The sequence below is a fragment of the Pipistrellus kuhlii genome, unplaced genomic scaffold, assembly GCF_014108245.1.
Source record: "Pipistrellus kuhlii isolate mPipKuh1 unplaced genomic scaffold, mPipKuh1.p scaffold_m20_p_38, whole genome shotgun sequence".
In the NCBI taxonomy this organism is placed as follows: Eukaryota; Metazoa; Chordata; class Mammalia; order Chiroptera; family Vespertilionidae; genus Pipistrellus; species Pipistrellus kuhlii.
This window is the reverse complement of record NW_023425538.1, coordinates 5,319,907-5,340,620: the sequence shown is the minus strand read 5'-3', so window position 1 is coordinate 5,340,620 and position 20,714 is coordinate 5,319,907. Positions and strand designations below refer to the sequence as shown.

At 38.0% G+C, this 20,714-nt stretch overlaps 1 protein-coding gene across 1 annotated transcript; it reads left to right on the top strand.

The window, feature by feature from the left end:
• The first annotated feature begins 2,837 nt into the window (after window positions 1-2,837).
• On the top strand, window positions 2,838-14,102 carry XK (X-linked Kx blood group). Its single transcript, XM_036408217.2, has 2 exons — window positions 2,838-2,922; window positions 10,389-14,102. Exon 2 carries the CDS (start codon window positions 10,397-10,399, stop codon window positions 11,213-11,215), a length of 819 nt encoding a protein of 272 aa, XP_036264110.1. The 5' UTR covers window positions 2,838-2,922; window positions 10,389-10,396; the 3' UTR covers window positions 11,216-14,102.
• The last annotated feature ends 6,612 nt before the right edge of the window (window positions 14,103-20,714 follow it).

Below are 20,714 nucleotides of genomic sequence, written 5' to 3'. Positions count from 1 at the left end.
GTCGGTCAGGGTACATACCCATGTTTTGGGTTTGATCCTTGCTCCGGGTGTACTAGTACATGGGAGGTAACCTATTGATGTTTCTCTCTCTCTCTCTCTCTCTCTTTCCCTTTCTCTCTCTTTAACATTAATAGAAACATATCCTCATGTGATGGTTTTTAAAAAATTTAAGGAACCAACACATGATACAGCATTTCCTCTTCTGGATATTTTTCTCAAGAAAATGAAAACACTACAATAGCTAGGATTTGGAAACAGCCTGGATGCCCATCAGCAGATGATTGGATCAAAAAAACTATGGTACATCTACACAATGGAATACTATGCTGCCATAAAAATAAGGAATTCTTATCATTTGCAGCAACCTGGATGGAATTGGAGAACATCATGCTGAGTCAAATAAGCCGCATCATGCTGAGTCAAATGAAAGAGAAACACCACATGACCTCACTCATTTATGGATAATAAAAAACATTATAAACTGATGAACAAAAAGATAGATACAGAGACAGTAAAGCAATAAACAGACTGTCAAATTACAGCTGGGAGGATAGGGAGATATGGAGAGATAAGAGATCAACCGAAGGACTTGTATTCATGCATATAAGCAAAACCAATGGGCGAAAAACTGTGGGGGAGAGGGCATGTATGGGTGTGGGGAAGGAGGCCATGGAAAGATATGTACACATATAATACCTTAATAAAAAAAACAATTAAAAAAAAATAAAGAAATTTAAAAAAAGAAAGAAAATGAAAACACTAAATTGGAAAGATACTGTATTTTTCAGACCATAAGACGCTCCGGACCATAAGACGCACCAGTTTTTAGAGAAGGGAAATGAAGAAAAAAAGATTCTGAAACAAATAGTGTCCTAAAATATTTTATGTGCATTGAAACCCAACATCACAGTCATAAACACATGTAATCAACCCTGTAAAGTAAACAGCAGCATTTAGAACCATTTTAGAGTCGGGCAAGCACACAGAGACCACACAGAGCCGGGCAAGTAAAAAAACTTCTTTTTAAAAGTATATGTGTAGGCTATATTTGGACCATAAGACGCAGGGACTTTTCCCCCCCACTTCTGGGGGGAAAAGAAGTGCGTCCTATGGTCCGAAAAATACGCTATATGTTCCCTATGTTCATTGCAGCATCTCTATGTTAATTGCAGCATTATGTATAATAGCCAAGATATGGAAACTAAAATTTCATTGACAGATAAGTGAAACCGATCTCTCTCTCTCTCTCTCTCTCTCTCTCTCTCTCACACACACACACACACACACACACACAGGAATATTACACAGCCATAAAAATGAAATATTGTCATTTATGACAATATGGATGGATCTTAAGCACATTATGCTAAGTGAAATAAGTCAGATGTACAAGTACAAAAATCATATTATTTCACTCATGTGTGGAATATAAAACAAAAAATTTACCAAACAGCAAAACAGAAGAATAATAATCTCAAAAGTACAGACATCAGAGTGGTGCTTACCTTAGGGGAAGTGTGAAAATGAGTAAAGGGAAGAGAAGGAAACCAGACTTTTGATAGTTTATACTAGGGGTGGGGAACCTTGGTCCTGAAGGCTGTATAAGGCTGTGAAATCATTTGGTCTGACCCTGCCAAGGAATTAAGGGTGAGTTAATTAAATATTTGTCCAAATATAACAGGCTAATTTTCAAATTGATAATTCTGTATGGCCTGTGAATGATGTTATAAATATCCAAATTTCCCTTGGCAGAAAAATGTTCCTCACCTCTGGTCTATACTCTAGCACCCTATATAGTATATAGATATCAAATTATAATGCTGTGCACCTGAAATTTAGATAATGTTATTAGCCAATATTACTTCAATAAGAAAATGAGAGAGAGAGAGAGAGAGAGAGAGAGAGAGAGAGAGAGAGAGAAAGAGAGAGAGAGAGAGAGAGAAGAGAGAAGAAGAGAGAAGAGAGAAGAGAGAAGAGGAAGGAAGGAAAAGAAGAGGGACAAAAAAGGAAAGTTGACCCTAATGATGGTTTACATACCTCTGAAACAACTTTAAAAACACCCATTGAATTGTACATTTAAAATTGTAAATTTTATAGTATATGAATTATAGCTCAATAAAGCTGTTAAAATAAAAACAAAGCAGTATTTGTGCTATTAACTGGGAAGCGAGGGTAGTAGATGTGGGTGCAAGCTCATGTTGAGTATGATATATCTCATTCTCAACATCTTCATTAACAATTTGTTGACCAGTTATCAGGGCCTGGGTTGGCATTAAAACAGAGTGCTGTGTCCTAGAAGAAGTGGTCAAGGATAACTCCAGGGTGTAAACCATGGAATCTAACCAAAACTGTGATTTTAAGAACTAACCAGGAAGATACAACACTGCCAAGATAATCAGACATAATTCTGGTTAGTCCCCACATTCTGAAACAGTACTTGAATTCCTTAGTTACTCCTGTGGTCAGAAAATCTTGCACTATTCCTACATCATCCTGTTTTATAGTTCTCTTACGTCCCTTAAATAAAATATTTTAGGGTAAAAAAATCCCAAAAACCTTTTTTAATTTGGATGCTACTTCTCAGGAAATATTGGAAACAGGTACAACTTTTTTTTCTTAAAGTATAGTTGACATACAATATTGTATTAATTTCAGATGTACAACATAGTAATTCAATATATACATACCTTATGATATCACCACAATAAGTATAGTAACCATCTGTCACTCTAAAAAGTTATTTTGATATAATTGACTATATTCCCTATGATTGATTGATTTTAAAACTGAAAGTTTGAACTTCTTATTCCTCTTTACCTTTTTTACCTATCCCCACCCTAGGTAAAATTCCTTAATTGAGAAAGGTATATGAAAGCAAATATATTTGCATAGGAACCCCATAACCCCAGAAATAATCCTCTGGTAAGGGGCTTTGAGAATTCCCATTGCTCACTTCAATTATGTCTGTGAGAGATTTGGAGCCTAAATATCTCATTCAGAGGCGAAAAAATGCAGTTCACAGATGTACAATTTTTAACTCATTCACTTATTCAACATACATAAATCAATAACTTACTCTGTGCCAGTCACTGTATTATGTTCTGTGATATTGATAAAAATATGGATTAAATTCTAGAAGAGTGCATTAAACCAAAGGTATCAAGTGATGAAATTAAGGTATGCATAGATGCCTGTGAGACCCCAAAAGAGTGACAGTTAACTGAGCTTGGGAGAATCTTGGAAGCATTTAGCACAACTGAACTTATGTCATCAAATAAAGGCTGAGGAAAAGCATCACTGATGAGACAACACTTTAACTGAACCTTGAACAAGTATGATTTATTTAGGCAGACAGAGAGGAAGGCTGTTGTCCCGAACCGCGGGACAACAATGGGGGCACGCAGGAACCACCTAAGAGAATGAAACAAACAAGGAACTCGAAAGAATGAAGGCAAGACAAGGTTCTGATCAAGCCTCAATTTTATTCTCTGAAATGGCTGTATTTATACAGCAGAGACAAAGGGGGGGCAGGGCCGCCCATGCAGAGGGGTCCCTGGCAGTGTCCATGGGGGAGGATCAGGAAAGGGAAGTTGCAAAGATGTTAACATTCCAAGGTGCAACATTCCAAGGCTGGGCTATCTAGGGGGGAGGATCAGGAAGGGGAAGAGGCAGGAAGACAGGAAGATGCTAAGCCCCAGGTTAATCTTATCTTCTGGCCAAGCCCTCAGGGCACCGCATAACTTCTGTTAGAAGGAACTTAATTCTATTTTCTTAAGACTGAGTTGTTCGTCTCAACTCTGCTGGCTCCCAACAGGCTGTTGGCAGAGAAACAAATGAATTAGTATCCTGTGGCAAGAAGCATATGAAAATTACCAAGAAACAGAACGAGAATGGAAGGAGTAAAATAGCGTAAAGCACTACTTCTCCAACTTTAATGGTCACACATATCACCTGAACAATCTTGATAAAATATAGATTCTGACTCAGTGGGACTGAGTGGAGCACTTCTAACAAACTCCATCAGTGATAGAGTTGCTAGTCTATGAGCTACACTTAGATATCTGTTTGGGTGTGATAAGAGAAGAAGGTGAATAGTTCAAGTTAACACAGATATTTTTTTTATATAGTATGATCTGCAGTAGTAGTGTCATGGACTTGTAGAGAAAATTTAAGAGGAGATTTTCAGGAAAATACAAGTTTTGTTTTTGTGGGTTTTTTTAAGTCACCTCTGAAGATCTCGGAAGAGATATCTATCTGGTAGGCCCTTGGATAGAAGGGGAAAATAAAACCATGGTACAAAATGAGGAGTACAAAGAAAGTGAGAGAATGATTCGAAGAAAATGATGTGTTCACTTCTACAGAAAAAATTTCAAGAAGGTGGGGAATGAACAATGTCAACTGTTGCAGAGACATCACGTAGATACAAGACCAGAATCCAGATCACAAGGAGTTGAGGATTAGAAAGTGGATGTTTTGATGCATAACTCCAGAGGGTTGACTGAAAAGTATCAAGGAGAGTGCAGTAATGGAGTGGAAAGAAAGAAATGCAAATTGAAGGGAGGGGTTCTTCCTTCCTCCTATCTTCACTTTTATTTGTTCTTCCTTCTTTCCTTCTTCCTTCCCTTCCTTTTAGAATTGTTATAGAAATTTTCCAATGTACAAATAGATTGAGAGGATATTATAATGAATTTCCATGTGTCTATCAAGCAGCTTCCACAGTTTTGTACATTTTTGCCAAGAAGGGATTTTTTTTTTAGATGCAGCTGACTTAGGCACATTTACTTATATACTCAGGAACAAGCCAAGATAGAAGGAACAGTTGGAAATTTGGAAGAGAAAAATTATTAATTGATGGATATTTGAGAAGGAGGCAGTGATGGATATAGTACAAGCTGTGACCCTGGCTCCACATAGTGGCAAAAACACTTTGTCTACTGAGTTGAGACAAAAAGAGCTAAAAATCACAGTCCCTCAGAAATCTGGTTAAAATTTCAATTCCCAGTCCCATGGCACTCCAAACCACTTCAGTCTTCTTCAGTTCCTTCCTTGAATCCATTCACAAATGTTTTTCCCAAAAAAAATCTATTCCACCCAAACATTTCACAAGTTCAGTCATTTTATTGAAGATCCAGTGCCAACTAAGACTGGTCGCATTACAGACAACAGTCACTACCATCTTCCATCTTGGGAGCACCCTCTATTATCTCTCCAAAGCAATAGAGAAAGTGTTCCTTTTGCCCTACAACTAATTTCTTCCTAAGAAATCCAGCGGAAGAGAAGATGACAGCATAGGTAAATACCTGAAATTGCTGCCTCCCACAACCACTTCAAAATTACAACTAAAGGACAAAATGGACATCATCCAGAACCACAGGAAGGCTGGCTGAGTGGAAATTCTACAACTAGAAGATAAGAGAAAAGCACACTGAGACTCAGAGGAGGTGCAGAAGTAAAGTGCAGATGTACAGAGGAGCGTGCATGGAAAGGGCTGGCAACTGAGGACGTGGGTATCTTTTTCAATCGGGAGGGAGACACAAGCTCCCAACTGCTTTGAACTCCAGTTCCAGGCCAGACTCTGGGGACACAGACTCACATGGGGAGAAACTGGACTGTCTGGCTTTGGACAGAACTTGAGGGCAGCTTTCTCTCAGAGGTGCTTGCAGCTATTACTGAGGGACACTGAGACTCGGGGGCCTTTTAGGGCAGAGCTGAGGATCAGTCATAGCTGTTTGCTCCACCCTGTTGATTACCTGAGACCCGCCCCACCCAAGCTGTGTGCAGAAGCTTTTGCATATGAATGGCCTGAAATCTAAAATTGAATTTATAAAATTTCAAATGAATTTTGAAATCTAAAATTACCTAGTAAACTGCAGCTTGGTCAGGGGTCCCCAGAACTTCCAAAAGAAGGCCCAAGGCCCCAGAGCAGCTTGCATTGCTTCACAACTTGGTCTCACCTGGGCACCTCCAAAACCCAAACAAAGAAAAGCAATCTGCAGATCTCTCCTTAGCTCCTACTGGGTGGCCTCAGGTAGAGGCTAAATTAACACCTCCTTGGAGATCCAAGATCCAGTGTACCTAGGGGTCAGGGTAGGACCATCCAGATTACAACTCCTCAGATCCATAAGGAACACATTCAGGGGGCAGACTCAGTGAGCACCAAAGCCCCACTGAAGCAAGTCTTGCCTCATAGTGTGTCTCCAACACAGAAGTTCTCCCATCATAGACACAGCTGATCCTCACAGCCAATTGACCTGGGGTCAACTCCTCCCAGTGATAGCAACAACAATCAAGGATTAACTACGACAAGACTGTGCACACAGCCCACAAAGGGGTACATCAAGAGGGCCCACCTCAGGTAACTGTGGAGGCTGAGCCACTGGGCTCTATAAGACACCTAGCACACAAAGCCACTCTATCAGCACAGGAAGCAGCCAAAATGTGGAGACAAAGAAACAGGTCACAAATGAAAGAAATGGAGGAAAGCAAACTGCTGGATATAGAGTTCTAAAACCACGGTTATGCCGAAACTGCTTTGGCTCAGTGGATAGAATGTTGGTCTGCGAACTGAAAGGTCCCAGTTTTGATTCTGATCAAGGGCATGTACATTGGTTGTGGGCACATCCCCAGTGGAGGGTGTGCAGAAGGCAGTTGGTTGATGTTTCTCTCTCATCAGTGTTTCTAGCTCTCTATCCCTCTCTCTTCCTCTCTATAAAAAAATCAATAAAGTATATTAATAAAAAAACATTGTTATGTTTTTTCAAGAATTTTCTAGAAAAGGCCGATAAATTTAGTGAGACCCTTGAGGATATGAAAAAGGACCAACTAGAAATGAAACATACATTGACTGAAATAAAATTATATTGTTATACAGAGATCCAATAGCAGACTAGAGGATTGCAAGGACTTGAAATACAAAGAAGCAAAAAACACCCAACTGGGAAAGCAAAAAGAAAAAAGAATCCAAAAATATGAAGATAGTGTAAGGAGCCTCTGGGACTACTTCAAGCATACTAACATCCAATTTATTGGGATGCCAGAAGAGAGAGAGCAAGATATTGAAAACCTATTTGAAGAAATAATGACAGAAAACTTCCCCAGCCTGGTGAAAGAAATAGACTTACAAGTCCAGGAAGCTCAGAGAATGCCCAATAAGAGGAATCCAAAGAGGACCACACCAGGACACATCATAATTAAAATCCCAAGGGCAGCCGGGACGGGTTTGGCTCAATGGATAGAGCATTGGCTTGGGGACTGAAGGGCCCCGGGTTTGATTCCGGTCAAGGGCATGTACCTTGGTTGCGGGCATATCTCCAGTAGGGGGTGTGCAAGAGGCAGCTGATCGATGACTCTCTCATTGATGTTTCTAACTCTCTATCTCTCTCCCTTCCTCTCTGTACAAAAATCAATAAAATATATTTTAAAAAAATAATAAAAATACAATAAAATGCCAAGGGCAAAAGACAAAGAGAATATTAAAAGCAGCAAGAGAAAAATGGTTACCTACAAAGGAGCACCCATACAATTGTCAGCTGATTTCTCAACAAAAACTATGCAGGTCAGATAGTAGTGGCAAGAAATATTCAAAGTGATGAATATCAAGAACCTATAACCAATATTACTCTACCCAGCAAAGCTATCATTTAGAATTGAAGGTCAGATAAAGAGCTTCACAAAGCTAAAGGAGTTCATCACCAACAAACCAGTATTGTATTAAATGCTAAAAGGTGTTCTTTAAGAAGAGAAAGAAGAAGAGAAAGGTAAAGATAAAAACTATGAACAACAAATACATATCTATCAACAAGTAAATCTAAAAATCAAATAAATAATAAATATGATGAACAGAATAAACTGGGAAATATAATAGAATCAGGAGCATAGAAAGGGAGTGGACTGACAATTCTCGGGGGGGGGGGGGGAAGGGGTGTGGGAGGTTCTGGAAGAGACTGAACAAAAATCATTCACCCATGGATGAGGATGGGGTGGGGGTGGCGGTGTAAGGGGAGAGGGTGGGGTGGGAACCGGGTGGAGGGGAGAGGAACAATTGTAAAAATACTTATTTTAAAACAATTAAAAATTAGAAAACAAAATCCAGAGGAAGAAATTGTTTTAGTCACTTAGTATGGAGATTGTTTTTGGTACCATGTCAGGAAATGAGCAAATTAATGCCTAATACAAATTAATTTCTCTGAGAAATATGAAGAGAATTCATTTGGAAAGGGTTCATTTGGCTGGAATTGTATGGAAAGAAGTTTTATAAGTGTGGCAAGAGTTTTGAATATTGCCAAAGCCTGCCTTTTAGCTTTACCTAAAGTGATGTACGATATTACATTCTAATAATAGATGAAAACAGCAAAATGCACCCCCACACACACTCACAGAAAATGAGAATATGACTATTAGGGAATATTAGACTGCTATGAAGTGCCACTTATATAGGGTGGGTCTTTCAACTGGTCTGCTTTTGTGTTTACTATTGGAAGGTAAAGTTGGGAAATGGTAACAGGGAACTTTTCTTCACTTAAGTCTGAATAAGTAGGTATTTGTGTGAGCATCATCCTAGCCATTCATTAGATAACAGCTTAGTTCTACAAGCAGAAATGTACATTCCAAACATTTTCTACAAGCTTCTTGTCTCCCAAGCGAATCTCTTTCTGCCTCCTCCTTTCTATCTGTGATATTTTGCAGTGAGCACCCAATACTGGGAGTGATAATTTCAAGATTATTTCAATTGGGTAGTAATTTGGTAACTGTCTTGATAGGGAAAAATATATAATTTGGAAATAATCAATCTAACAAGAGAAAAATGGATAGATGCTTAAAAATTGATTGGGTCATTAAATTGTTAGAAACAATAAATAATTTGGAGTTCAAGTACCATAAATATAAACAATATAAATACTGTGTGTGTGTGAATTCATAAATTACATTTTAATTATGCTTCGCTCATCTTTTGCATTTGAAATATTTTTCTTATAGTGGAAAATCATAAGGACTAAAAGAAAAGTATTCAATACTAGATTCTTATGGTATAGAAATTTGTAAACATAGAGTATATGTACTACTTTACAATATTTCACTAAATTAGCCTATCAAGAAAAATACCTCAATCCGATTACCTCCCAGTCTATTCTTGTGACAGTATTCTATCTTTTAAATTTTATTAGTAGACAACAGTATTTCCAGTAAATGTTATTGATCACTTAAAGCAGTGCCAAGGACTAAGAAATATTGATGCTTTGTGTAAAATTGAGCTTCTCCCAGGCAAATAAATACCAAGGCTTTAGAGTTTTTATGCTCACCAAAGTATAGATTTCCCCCCCATTGATTCAGAAAAAAATGACAACCGTTATTCCCATACATTTAAAATTATACATTTAGGAAGAGGCAATTATATTATAATACAATGACATTGCATTTTAAGAAGCAGCATGGAAGGTGTTACCTCAATTTTATGGGTTAGAAAACAGAACCCATAGAGATTGCCATTTCGCCAGTGTGGTTTGGCAAGACAAAGCTAAAACCAGAGCCAGATTTTTGGTTCCTAACTCCAAGCCCTGACTCCTAACCTTCTTTGTTCAAGTATTTAGACTTGGTGGCAGCCTGTATTAAGTAATTATATCTATGTTTTGACCTCACAGTTTGTGCTCTTGAGTTGCAGCACATTTCTTAGATAGTAGAACTCACAGCCAATAGTGTTGTGCTGTCAAACACAGCACAGTGCTCCACTTAGATGAACCACATCTTCTTTTGCTGCTTTGTATAAACCTGGATAAACCTATTTATTAGCCATAAGTCATTTTAAGAAAAAATAAATAAAGCTTAGATTTGAGACTTCTTAAAACACAGATCTTTCAGCCCAAGGCAGATTGACTCAGTAACAGTGAAGTTCTCATTTCTTTAACAATCTGTAGAATTTAAGAATATAATTGAAGAGTAAAGAATAGTATGTAAATATAAAAGGTCCTGCAGATAGAGCTATTTATTGTTGATCTCCTTCTGTTGTGTACCTTCTACTGGCATATGTTGAGATCAAGAAGAAATATCAGATATTGCCACTGGACTCCCCAGAAACTTAGAAGCCAATTGAAGAAACAAAACACACCATGTAATGGGCTCTATGGATTCAGGCAGAGCAACAGGGTCAGAAAGGTGTTTTAGTTTGAGTTGACCCTGAAGCAGATCCTGAGACAAGGATTTGAGTCCGTGCATATTTGGGGGAAGGTGGAAGAAGCATGGAAGAAGGGAAAGGAAACAGAAAAGAGAAGACAGCCAATAAAGGGAAATTATTAGTCAGCTATCACCATGGATAGAGGGCTTACGCATGTTTTCCATAGTAGGATTCTTGGTGAAGGTGAGACTTGACAATGCTCTTTCTCATCTCTCCCCAGGTGTCTGCATGTTACTATCCCTATTGTCCATTGTGTATGGAGCCTTGCGCTGCAACATCCTAGCCATCAAGATCAAGTATGATGAATACGATGTAAAAGTGAAGCCTCTGGCCTATGTCTGCATCTTTCTCTGGAGGAGCTTTGAGATTGCTACTCGAGTCATTGTTCTGGTCCTCTTTACCTCTGTCCTCAAGGCCTGGGTGGTACTGGTAATACTCATCAACTTCTTCAGTTTCTTCTTATACCCCTGGATCCTCTTCTGGTGCAGTGGTTCCCCATTTCCTGAAAACATCGAGAAGGCCCTCAGTCGAGTGGGCACCACCATCGTGCTGTGCTTCCTCACCTTACTTTATGCCGGTATCAACATGTTTTGCTGGTCAGCTGTGCAGCTGAAAATCAACAGTCCTGACCTTATCAGCAAGTCTCAGAACTGGTACCGGCTACTGGTGTACTACATGCTGAGATTCATTGAGAATGCCTTCCTCCTCCTTATGTGGTATCTTTACAAGACTGATATCTATATGTATGTGTGTGCACCTCTATTGATTTTGAAGTTGCTCATTGGGTACTGCACAGCCATTCTATTCATGCTGGTATTCTATCAGTTCTTCCACCCTTGCAAAAAGCTCTTTTCCTCCAGTGTTTCTGAAAGCTTTCAGCAGTGGCTAAGATGTATTTGCTGTCACTGCCAGTGGCAGAAATCCTTAGATTCTGTAGGAAAGATAGATGTAAGGTCATCCGGAGACAGAGATGAGACACCTTCTAGTAGTAAAGTAAGTTCTATGCCTAGCCAGATCTTGAATGCTGATGATCTCTACTCTGCTTAATAGGACCTGAGTCTCTTGAGCCAAAGACATTGTTTTTTGTGTTGATTACTGTTCTTCATAGAAGTGATGAGCCCTGCACAGTTAACAAAACAGGAAGTTAACTCTCACATCCTTGTGAGTTGCTCCCATTTAGAGAACCCTTGAGTGTGTGAGAACTATGAAGAGAAGTTAGGGAAACTTCTGAGTGTTAGAGGAACAGTCTAGGGCACCACCATTCACAGACAACCATGTTCACCCAGGCATTACTGTGTGTGTGTGTTTTTTATTTTTTTCACTGACAAAGTACCCATGATATCTGAGTTGAGCTGGTTAGACATGATATCTGAGTTGAGCTGGTTAGATTTATCAGGTATAAAGAGGGGCTTTCTTATTTTCTAGTTTTCTGGACTTTAGTCTGTGTAGCCTAATGTTTTATTATTCTTGAGCATAGTTTTCATCCAAGAGCTTGGCTTGATGATCATATAAAGTTACTGGGTTTTGCCATTGGTAACGTCATTACTGTCAGAGATTTCAGAGAAGGCTGTTCAAGTTTCATTTTTGAATAGATTAGTGTTTCATTTTCATTTCATTGGGACTCTTTATGTAACCAACTGTAGCCACCTTAGACTGCTATCTCTAATTGATTTAAAAGTCTAGATTGGGAGACTTTATACCCAAAGATCCATGGATACAACATTGAGTTCTAAATTTCATTATGGAAGCCCTAGACTTTTAGGAAAGTTATGTATTCCTTCAATATATTGAAGTTCTGGAACAAGAGGGTTGTTAAAACATCAAAATGATGTAGGCTTTTGTAAGCAGAATTCTTAACTTCTTGGGAAGGTTGAAGATGTGAATCAGAAAGAAGGTAGGCTTAAACCTCTTCAAGGTTTAGTCCTATCCTACAATTCTGTGGAATTCCTAGTAGGATTTGCAAGGATTTGCCTTCTTAAGAAAGAAGAAAATAAAACTCATAGTCTTTACTCCACTTCTTCCTTGCCTGTTAAGAAAGTTGAAGACAAGAGTTACTTTGGTTAAGTTAAAAAAAAAAAAGTTACTTCGGTTAAGTTTTTTCTAGAAAACTCTACAGAAATTTTTCATCTAGCACAGATATATAGGACATTTCATTTTTTATTAGTTGAAGCAAAAAGGTGTTTTTTTTCCCTTCCCACCAAGTTAGATTTTGACTTCAGAAACTTAAATTATAGAAAGTGATTAAATGACCATAAGATACTTGTCTTTAACATTTTGATTTGGTGTTATTATTATTTAATTTATATAAGATCTCCTATTTTATCCTTCTATTCTCTCCTATCTTCAGTATAATTTCTGAATCCTATTTGCTTCATAAAAGGATTGTGTAGGATATCCTCAGTTGTCTTGGGAAAATGCCTGGATTGAATGCCATTATTTCCACCAAAAGAACCTTGATAATGGAATACCTAGAAGCAGGTAGCCTGTCATTACGTAGGCTGGACATTATGGGTCAGTCAGGGTTGACAGTCTAAATACTTGGCTGTACTTTCTTACCCATCTAGATTCTAACGGCAAGACTGTGAAGGGACAAATTAAAAATGGTTAGTTTGAGCAGGAGTAGTTGTCAGAATTAGACAGGGATTGAAAAACTGGTACTTCCCAGCCTTGGTTTGGAAGCTTGTCTTGAAGTACATTTTAATGTAGAAAATAGGTAAGCATTTTGAGTGACCTCAAATCAAACTAAGAGTGATGGCCTATCACATTTCCAAAGCCCAATTATAAGCCACTTTATAAGGGTAACTAAATTGGAAATTTTGTCATCTTTAAACCTTAATATACAGATACCCTTGCTTTGCGGCCATGTGTGTCCATTCATTTTGGGGGAGGAAAACCACTAATTTTTTTCTGCATGGTGAAAATTTGTCATGGTGAACTGAAATGGTAAAATTATAGTTCTTACTGCAGATCTAGGTTGACCTAAAGACAAATGAACCTGCAAATTCCCTCATATGTTGAGTTAAAATGTGGTTTTTAGTTAGAATTTCAATTTTAAAAACTCAATGCTTTGTCTAATTAATTATATGCCACAACTTGTCATGACAGCTGCTCCAATTAAATTACTATAATTTTGATGGTTAGAAGTGAAATATTTCCTCAAAATATATTGAAATAAGATCAGCAAACATATTTAGACTTTCTTCATTACTGGAGACTGTGCAGTATAGAGATTGCCATCTACTTGTTAAGCCCTACAACTGCTTTATGCCTCAGTTTCCTTACCTACCAAATTTGGATGATATGCTTGCCCAGCCTACCTCACAAGGTTAATGGAAAGATCAAATTAAATTATAGGTGTGAAAATATTTTTAAAGTGCCATGTATATTGAAGGAGTTTTTATTATAGTTATTCAAATCCATAAACAGGTTATTATTATTTTTTTACTGTTAGAAAAGAAACAACATTATCTGCATGAGTGTCTCTAGTGAATATGTTAGCATTTGCCCTTATGAAAGGGCAAGAGTGTAAATTGCCTTTACTTTTGGAGAAAACTCAGCCTTGCCCATCTCTTACCATTAGTTACTTACAAAAATTGTCACCCAAACACATAGTTCATGGAGGGAAAAGACCCACTGCAATCTGAGAAATTGTTTTTGATGGCATCTTGCATAAGGGACATAACAGTACCTTTTGGTAATTTATAACTTGAGTGCTTGAATGTGGGTTTAATCTTTTCAGCATTGTAAATGGGAAAATGCTGCATTTCCTTTAAAACCACCTTGGAAAATTAGTGCTAATGTTACGTGCGAATGTGTCAGTACTTCTCAGCCAGTAAATTGTGGATGTGAATTTTATAGGCTGCTTCTCTGCAGCCATTGATGCTAATAAATGTTGTTAATGTTTCTTCATTTAATAAATTACTTTTGCAATTTCCTCTTTCTTTGCATTCTTTATATAGTCCTTTTATGCCTTTTTAATTTCAGGGAATGTTTTAAAAACAGGAATTTGAAAATTATTTTGTTGTGATTAATTAGCTTTATAACCTCACCTGGAAATTCTTTCTGTATGATGAGAAACTTGAGTGTTCTAGGATTCTGTTTTGTAAGACCAACAGCCACAGAATCTCCTATGATTGTTTTTTATAAGCATTTACTCTATTTGTTAAAGCTGCATTGCTGTTCGATTACTGTGTGACACAAAGAAGTAAGGTAATAGACATCTCTTCTAGACAAATATAAATAGTGTGCTGATTCAGAAATATAAAATACCAAAGGGGTGACTTGATATTAACATAAACAAATAAATGTAGGTGATGACCCACGGTTGGAAAAATCATCAGTTATGAGACAGACATGGATTATTTCAAGAATTCCTTTTCTTCTAAAAGTGGCCTTACAATTTGGAAAGACTTAACTATAGGATGCATCTTTTAAAAGAGATCTCTTGGTGTTAAATCAAATCCCTTGAGAAAACTGAATGCTACAAGTATAGTGTTTAAGTACATCAACCTAAAATTACTTCATTCAGTGTTTATAAATGTTTTATTTTGAAATAATTTTAAGGTGATTAATAGAAGATCATAAAAATAGTTTAAGCAACCCTGGCCATTGTGGCTCAGTTGGTTGCGTGTCATCCATGCACCAAGAGGTCAGGGCACATGCCTGGGTTGCAGTCTTGATCCCCTGGTAGGGGGCATGCAGGAGGCAGCTGAATGATGTTTCTCTCTCACATCATTGTTTCTCTTTCTCTCCTCACAACTTCTATAAAATCAATACAAACATTTTAAAAATAATAGTACAAGGAATTCCTTTGTATTCTTCACCAAGATTCACCTATTAACATTTTGCCAAGCTTACTTTATCATTCTCTTTTCTTAAAATACTTTGGTGTGTATTTCTAAAGAACAAAGGCATTCTCTTACATAGCCACAATACAGTGACTAAATTCAGGAAATTTAACATAGATACAATGCTAGTATCTAATCTTGAGTCCTTATTTCACTTAATTGTTCCAATCCATTTGTTGTCACAAAGCTTCCTCAACAATGTAAACTCACTCAGTTCTCTTCTATGGATTCTTTTTGTTAAAACTTATCAGTAAATTTTAACTTGCCTATGAACACTGGGAAAACTACAGCAGATTTTGAAAAGCTATTTGAAGAGAACATATGTTATCACTATTGACTAATTGGTTAAAACCATAAATTTGGAATGGTTACTAGTGAACTGTGGGTAATTCTTTTTCATGGATATCTATTTTAGGCATCAAGTATTTGCTTCTTAGTATGTGATCCTGTAGTTCTGTCGCCATCCTTGCCTCACTGTTTGACTGAATTCGGGCCCAAGTTTGTAAAAATTAGGAAGAAGATAAGGGAAGTATATATTATCCCTCTATGGCCATATTTCTCCAAGTTCTACTTTCTGAGAGACTATATTATCTATCAACATCTTTACAAATGGAGAGGAGCTCAGAATTGTTAACTATATACTATAATTTAAATGAGTAACATTTTCAGCCTTTTCTCTCTCAGAAAAAAAAAAAAAAAAAAAAAGGCACTTCATAGAAGCAGAGATTTGTACAGAGCTGGGAATTCAGAAACAACCCAAACCCACCTTTCCCAGCACATAATACATCCTATCAGTCTAGACTCCTAACCTGCTAAGAAGATGTGTCTGCCTCAGAAGCCTGCTTGAGGGAATTTCTCACTCCTTGTCACCTTGCGTACATGGCTGTTTCTCTGGAAATTATTAGTCCACAAAGGTCTAAAACAGTGTTGGTTTAAGACAGTTTTGTATCCCAGAGCAGTATGCAGCTGCATCTCTTTGTCACAAGTTATCAGGAAATTTCCTACCTAGAGTCTACTGCAGCATACACTTGTGTAAGGGGGTTTCCGTGTTTGCCCCTACCAAGGAGAGGTTCATTCAGAAAGATTTTTGAGATTCTGCTTGTTCTTCTGCTCTATATATCCCATTCTGAATTAATTCTCTCTCTGAATGATGAGTTCTTGATTAAAACCTGATTAGCCTGCTTCCTAGAGCCCTGGGAATATCATCCTTCTTAGACATCTGCATTATTCATACTGGTTTAATATCTTAGAGTCAGCTTTTTATTTTAATTACCTAAATTCTGTGGTTAATAAGTCAGGTTTTCAGGGTGAGCAATAGCACTCAAGAAACAAAACATAATTTAGAAATTCCTTTCTGGGGTGGTACTATAAAACCATTCCCCAACCACCCAATGAAGAAGAGAATGGTTCTCTGTTTACCTCCTTAAGCTGAGTAGCAAAATCTTTTAGGAACAATGGTGTGCAGACCTCCAAGAATTGGAGTTATCACTCATTCCTTTCTACTAACTAGAAATGTTTGCACAATAATCAGAGATGTCTGGCCTATACTCTATAATCATTTTTAAACCCATCGGGATGCTGTTGTGAGTGATTTAAAAGGACTGACTTAAATTGTCACCATATTTAAATTAACTTTGTCATTAACCCCCCATCTTCTACCATGTGCAGTTGTTAAAATTCAAGCACTATTATCTACAAGGGGACCTTAAAAGACCTCCTTTGTCAATGGAAATGTTTGGAACTGTTACCCTGGAAGGTTTATTTCTCTGCTGGAATGTTTTATCATGTGTGCTCATGGTATATACTTTTCCTTTTAAGAAGTGTGTTGTTCACATATAAATCATTTGGTTTCTCTCTTTTCTAGCTTAATACAGAGTTAATGAAATTTGAATGTTCTATCTTCAAAAAGTAAATTATCTAACTTCACAAAAAGTAGGTCATTTTAAAAATGCAAAGAACTAATAAATGTATATTATAATAACCATCAAAATAGTTTACCAGAGTTATTTCTTTTTATTGTATTACTCCCTTTAGTATTATGAAGTGGCCTTCCTTATCTCTTGTTATGTCCTTCACTTTGAGATCTAATTTGTCAGATATAATTATTGCTACCCCAGAATTTTTTTTTTTTCTTTTTCATTTCCATTTGCCAGGAAAAACTTTTTCCATCCTTATACCCTCAGTCTGTGTGTGTCTTTTTTTTCTGAAGTGGGGTTCTTGTAGACAACAGATATATGGGTCTTGTTTTCTTAGTCAATCTGCTACCTTATGTCTTTTGATTGGGGTATTTAATCCATTTACATTTAAAGTTATTATTGATAGGTACTTCTTTGTCACCATTTTTATTCTATACCCTGGTGTTTCTTCTTTGCTTCCTATTTCTTTATTTTACAGCAGACCCTTAAGCATTTCTTGTCTTGCTGGTTTGGTAGTAATAAATTCCCTTAGTCCTTTTTTGTCTGTGAAGCTCCTGATTTCACCTTCAATTTTGATTGATAGCCTTGCTGGGTACAGTATTCTTGGATTTAGATCCTTCCTTTGCCTGACTTTGTATATTTCATTCCATTCCTTTCTGGCCTGATGAATTTCTGTTGAAAAATCAGTTGCTAATCTGATGGGGGTTCTTTTGTAGATAACTTTCTGTCTCTCTCTGGCTGCTTTGAAGATTCTTACTTTGTCATTGGTGCTTGCCAATTTAATTATAATGTGCCTCGGTGTTGGTCTTTTGGGGTTCATTTTGCTTGGAACTCTGTGAGCTTCTTGGATTTGTTTGGGGTTTTTCTTCCCTATATCAAGGAAATTTTCTGTCATTATTTCTTCATATGGGTTTTCTATTCTTTGCTCAGTTTCCTCTCCTCTGGAACCTTTGTTATGTTGATGTTATTTTGTTTTGTGTTGCCCAAATTTCCCTTAAGCTTTCCTCCTGCTTTTTAATTTTTTTTTTTATTTTAGAAGCTGCTCAACTTGGGTATTTTTTCCCATCTTGTCTTCAAGCTCACTGAAGCGGTCCTCTGCTTCTTCTAGTCTAGTCTGGTCTATTTTATTTATTTACTTATTTATTTATTTATTTTTCAATAAATCCTTATTGTTCATATTATTACACATGTTTCACATTTTCACCCCTCCATTACTCCCCTCCACCAGGTTCCCACCCCACTGGCTTCCCTTTCCCCACCCCCCCATTGTTCTCATCCATAGGTGCACAGATTATGTTCAATCTCTTCCCGCACCCTCCCCATGCCCCTATTCCCCTTTTCCCCAAGAATCATCAGTCCACTCCCCTTCCATGCCTCTGATTCTATTATATTCACCAGTTAATATTTTTCTTCAGATTTTTTAATTCCCTTGGATTTTAGATTCACTTGTTGATAGTTATGTATTTGTTGTTCATAATTTTTATCTTTATTTTCTTCCTCTTCCTAAAGAACCCCCTTCAGAAATCCATATAATTCTGGTTTGGCGGTATGAATTCATTCAGCTTTTTTTATTTTTTTATTTATGAAGCTCTTTATCTGATTCTGAGTGATAGATTTGCTGGGTAGAGTAATTTTGGCTATAGGTTCTTGTTATTCATCTCCTTGAATGTTTCTTGCCATTCCTGTCTGGCCTGCATGGTTTCTGTTGAGAAATCAGCTGACAATTGTATGGGTGCTCCTTTATAGGCAACTACCTGCTTTTCTCTTGCTGCTTTTATTATTCTCTCTTTGTCTTTTGCTCTTGGAATTTTAATTATGTTGTGTCTTGGTGTGGTCCACCTTGGACTTCTTTTGTTTGGGGTTCTGTGCGCTTCCTGGACTTGTAAGTCTATTTCTTTCACCAGGTGGAGGAATTTTTCTGTCACTATTTCTTCCAATATGTTTTTGGTATCTTGCTCTCTTTCTTCTTTTGGGACCTCATAATTCTGATGTTAGTTTGCTTGAAGTTATCCCAGAGGTTTCTTACATTATCTTCAACTTTCTGGATTCTCTTGTCTTCTTGCTTCTGCGGAGGAGTATCCTCTGGCTCTTTGTGTTCCAAATCTTTGACTTGATTCTTGGCGATCTTTCATTCTGTTTTTAGGACTCTGTATAATATTTTTTTTATTTCAGACAATGTATTCTTTATTTCTAGTTGATTCCTTTTCATATCTTCATAGGTCTCATTTATTTTATTAGTCTTTTCTAGGAAATTCTTGAAAAACCTGATAAGCATGGTTTTGAACTCTATATCCAGTCACTTGTCCTCCATTTCTTTCATTTGTGATCTGTTTCCTTGTCTTGGCATTTTGCTGCTTCCCTGAGTTGGTAAGATGGCTTTGTGTGTTTTGTGTCCTATATGGTTCAGTGGGTCAGCCTCCCAGTTACCTGAGGTAGACACTCTTGGTACACCCCTTTGTGGACTGTGTGTACAGCCTTCTTGTAGTTCAGTCTTGATTGTTGTTGGTATCACTGGGAGGAACTGACCTCCAGGCCAATTGGCTGTGAGGATCAGTTGGGTCTATGCCGGGAGAAGCTTTATTCGACTAGACTTGGAAAATTGCAAAAGCCTCTTTGCTCAGCTTGGATGGGGCAGAGTTTCAGGGTAGAGCCTACAGCCTTGGCTTCCTGTCAGCCCCTCTCTATGAGGTTCCTGAGTCTCAGTGTTCCTCAGTGTCCTTTGGTACTCGCTGCAAGCACCTCTGAGAGAAAGGTGCCCTCGAGTTTTGCCTGCTACCAGACAGTCTAGTATCTCCCCCAATGAGCCCGGAACAGGGGTTCAGTGCATTTGGAAGTGGGTTGAAAGTGGGGTTCAGAGAAGTCCGGAACTTTTATCTCCTTCCCACTAGGGCAATCCAGCGACACAGTCAACAGTCCATCCTCTGCGCGCATTCAGGTGCATGTCTCCGGAGTTCTGCCTTTCGCCGCTCCCCTGAGTTTCCACCTTACAGCCCAGATTCTCTCCATAAAAGCCTGGGTCCCCAGGATCTGGCCTAGAACTGGGGTTCAGTGCAGTTGGAACTGGGGCTCAGCACAGTCTGGAGCTTTTGTCTACTTCCCGCTCGGGCAATCTAGCAGCACAGTCAACACTCCGTCCTCTGCGTGCATTCATATGTGTACCTCTGGGGCTCTGCCTTTCGCTGCTCCCCTGAGTTTCTGCCTTACAGCCTAGATTACCTCTGTATGAGCTTGGGTCCCCAGGGTCTCGCCAAGAACTGGGGTTCAGTACAATAGGAACTTGGGTTCAGCACAGTCCAGAGCTTTTATCTCCTTCCCACTAGGGAACGCTGGCCAGGCCCTCAGCCGCCCCCTCCTCTCTGACTCTATCCTCGCCCCATGTGCGCACCATGTCTCTGTACCTTAGGCTTTTACAGCTCCTCTGATTTTCCTTCTGGTTTTCTCTTTCCTTCTAGTTGTAGAATTTCCAGACAGTCAACTTTCCTGTAGTTCTGGATAATATCCATTTTTTTATTTTAGTAGTATTTTTTGAAATTGTTGTGTGAGGCTGCAGTTAGGCATTTACCTATGCTGCCATCTTGGTTTCTCCAAAATGGTACTTCTAGTCTATTCTTGATGCTTTCTATTGAGTTCTTTACAGCAGCAGTATCATTTTTCATTTCTTCTTGGTTCTTAATTTCCTCTTGGTTCTTATTCATATTGTTAAATTTGTCTTCCATTCTTTTCAGCCACCTTATGACCATTTCTCTGAATTCTTGCTCTATTAGGTTGCTTACCTCTAATTCG

What these genes read in the sequence shown, in the direction of transcription:
- XK (XM_036408217.2), top strand. Translation starts at nt 10,397, where the DNA reads ATGTTACTATCCCTATTGTCCATTGTGTATGGAGCCTTGCGCTGCAAC.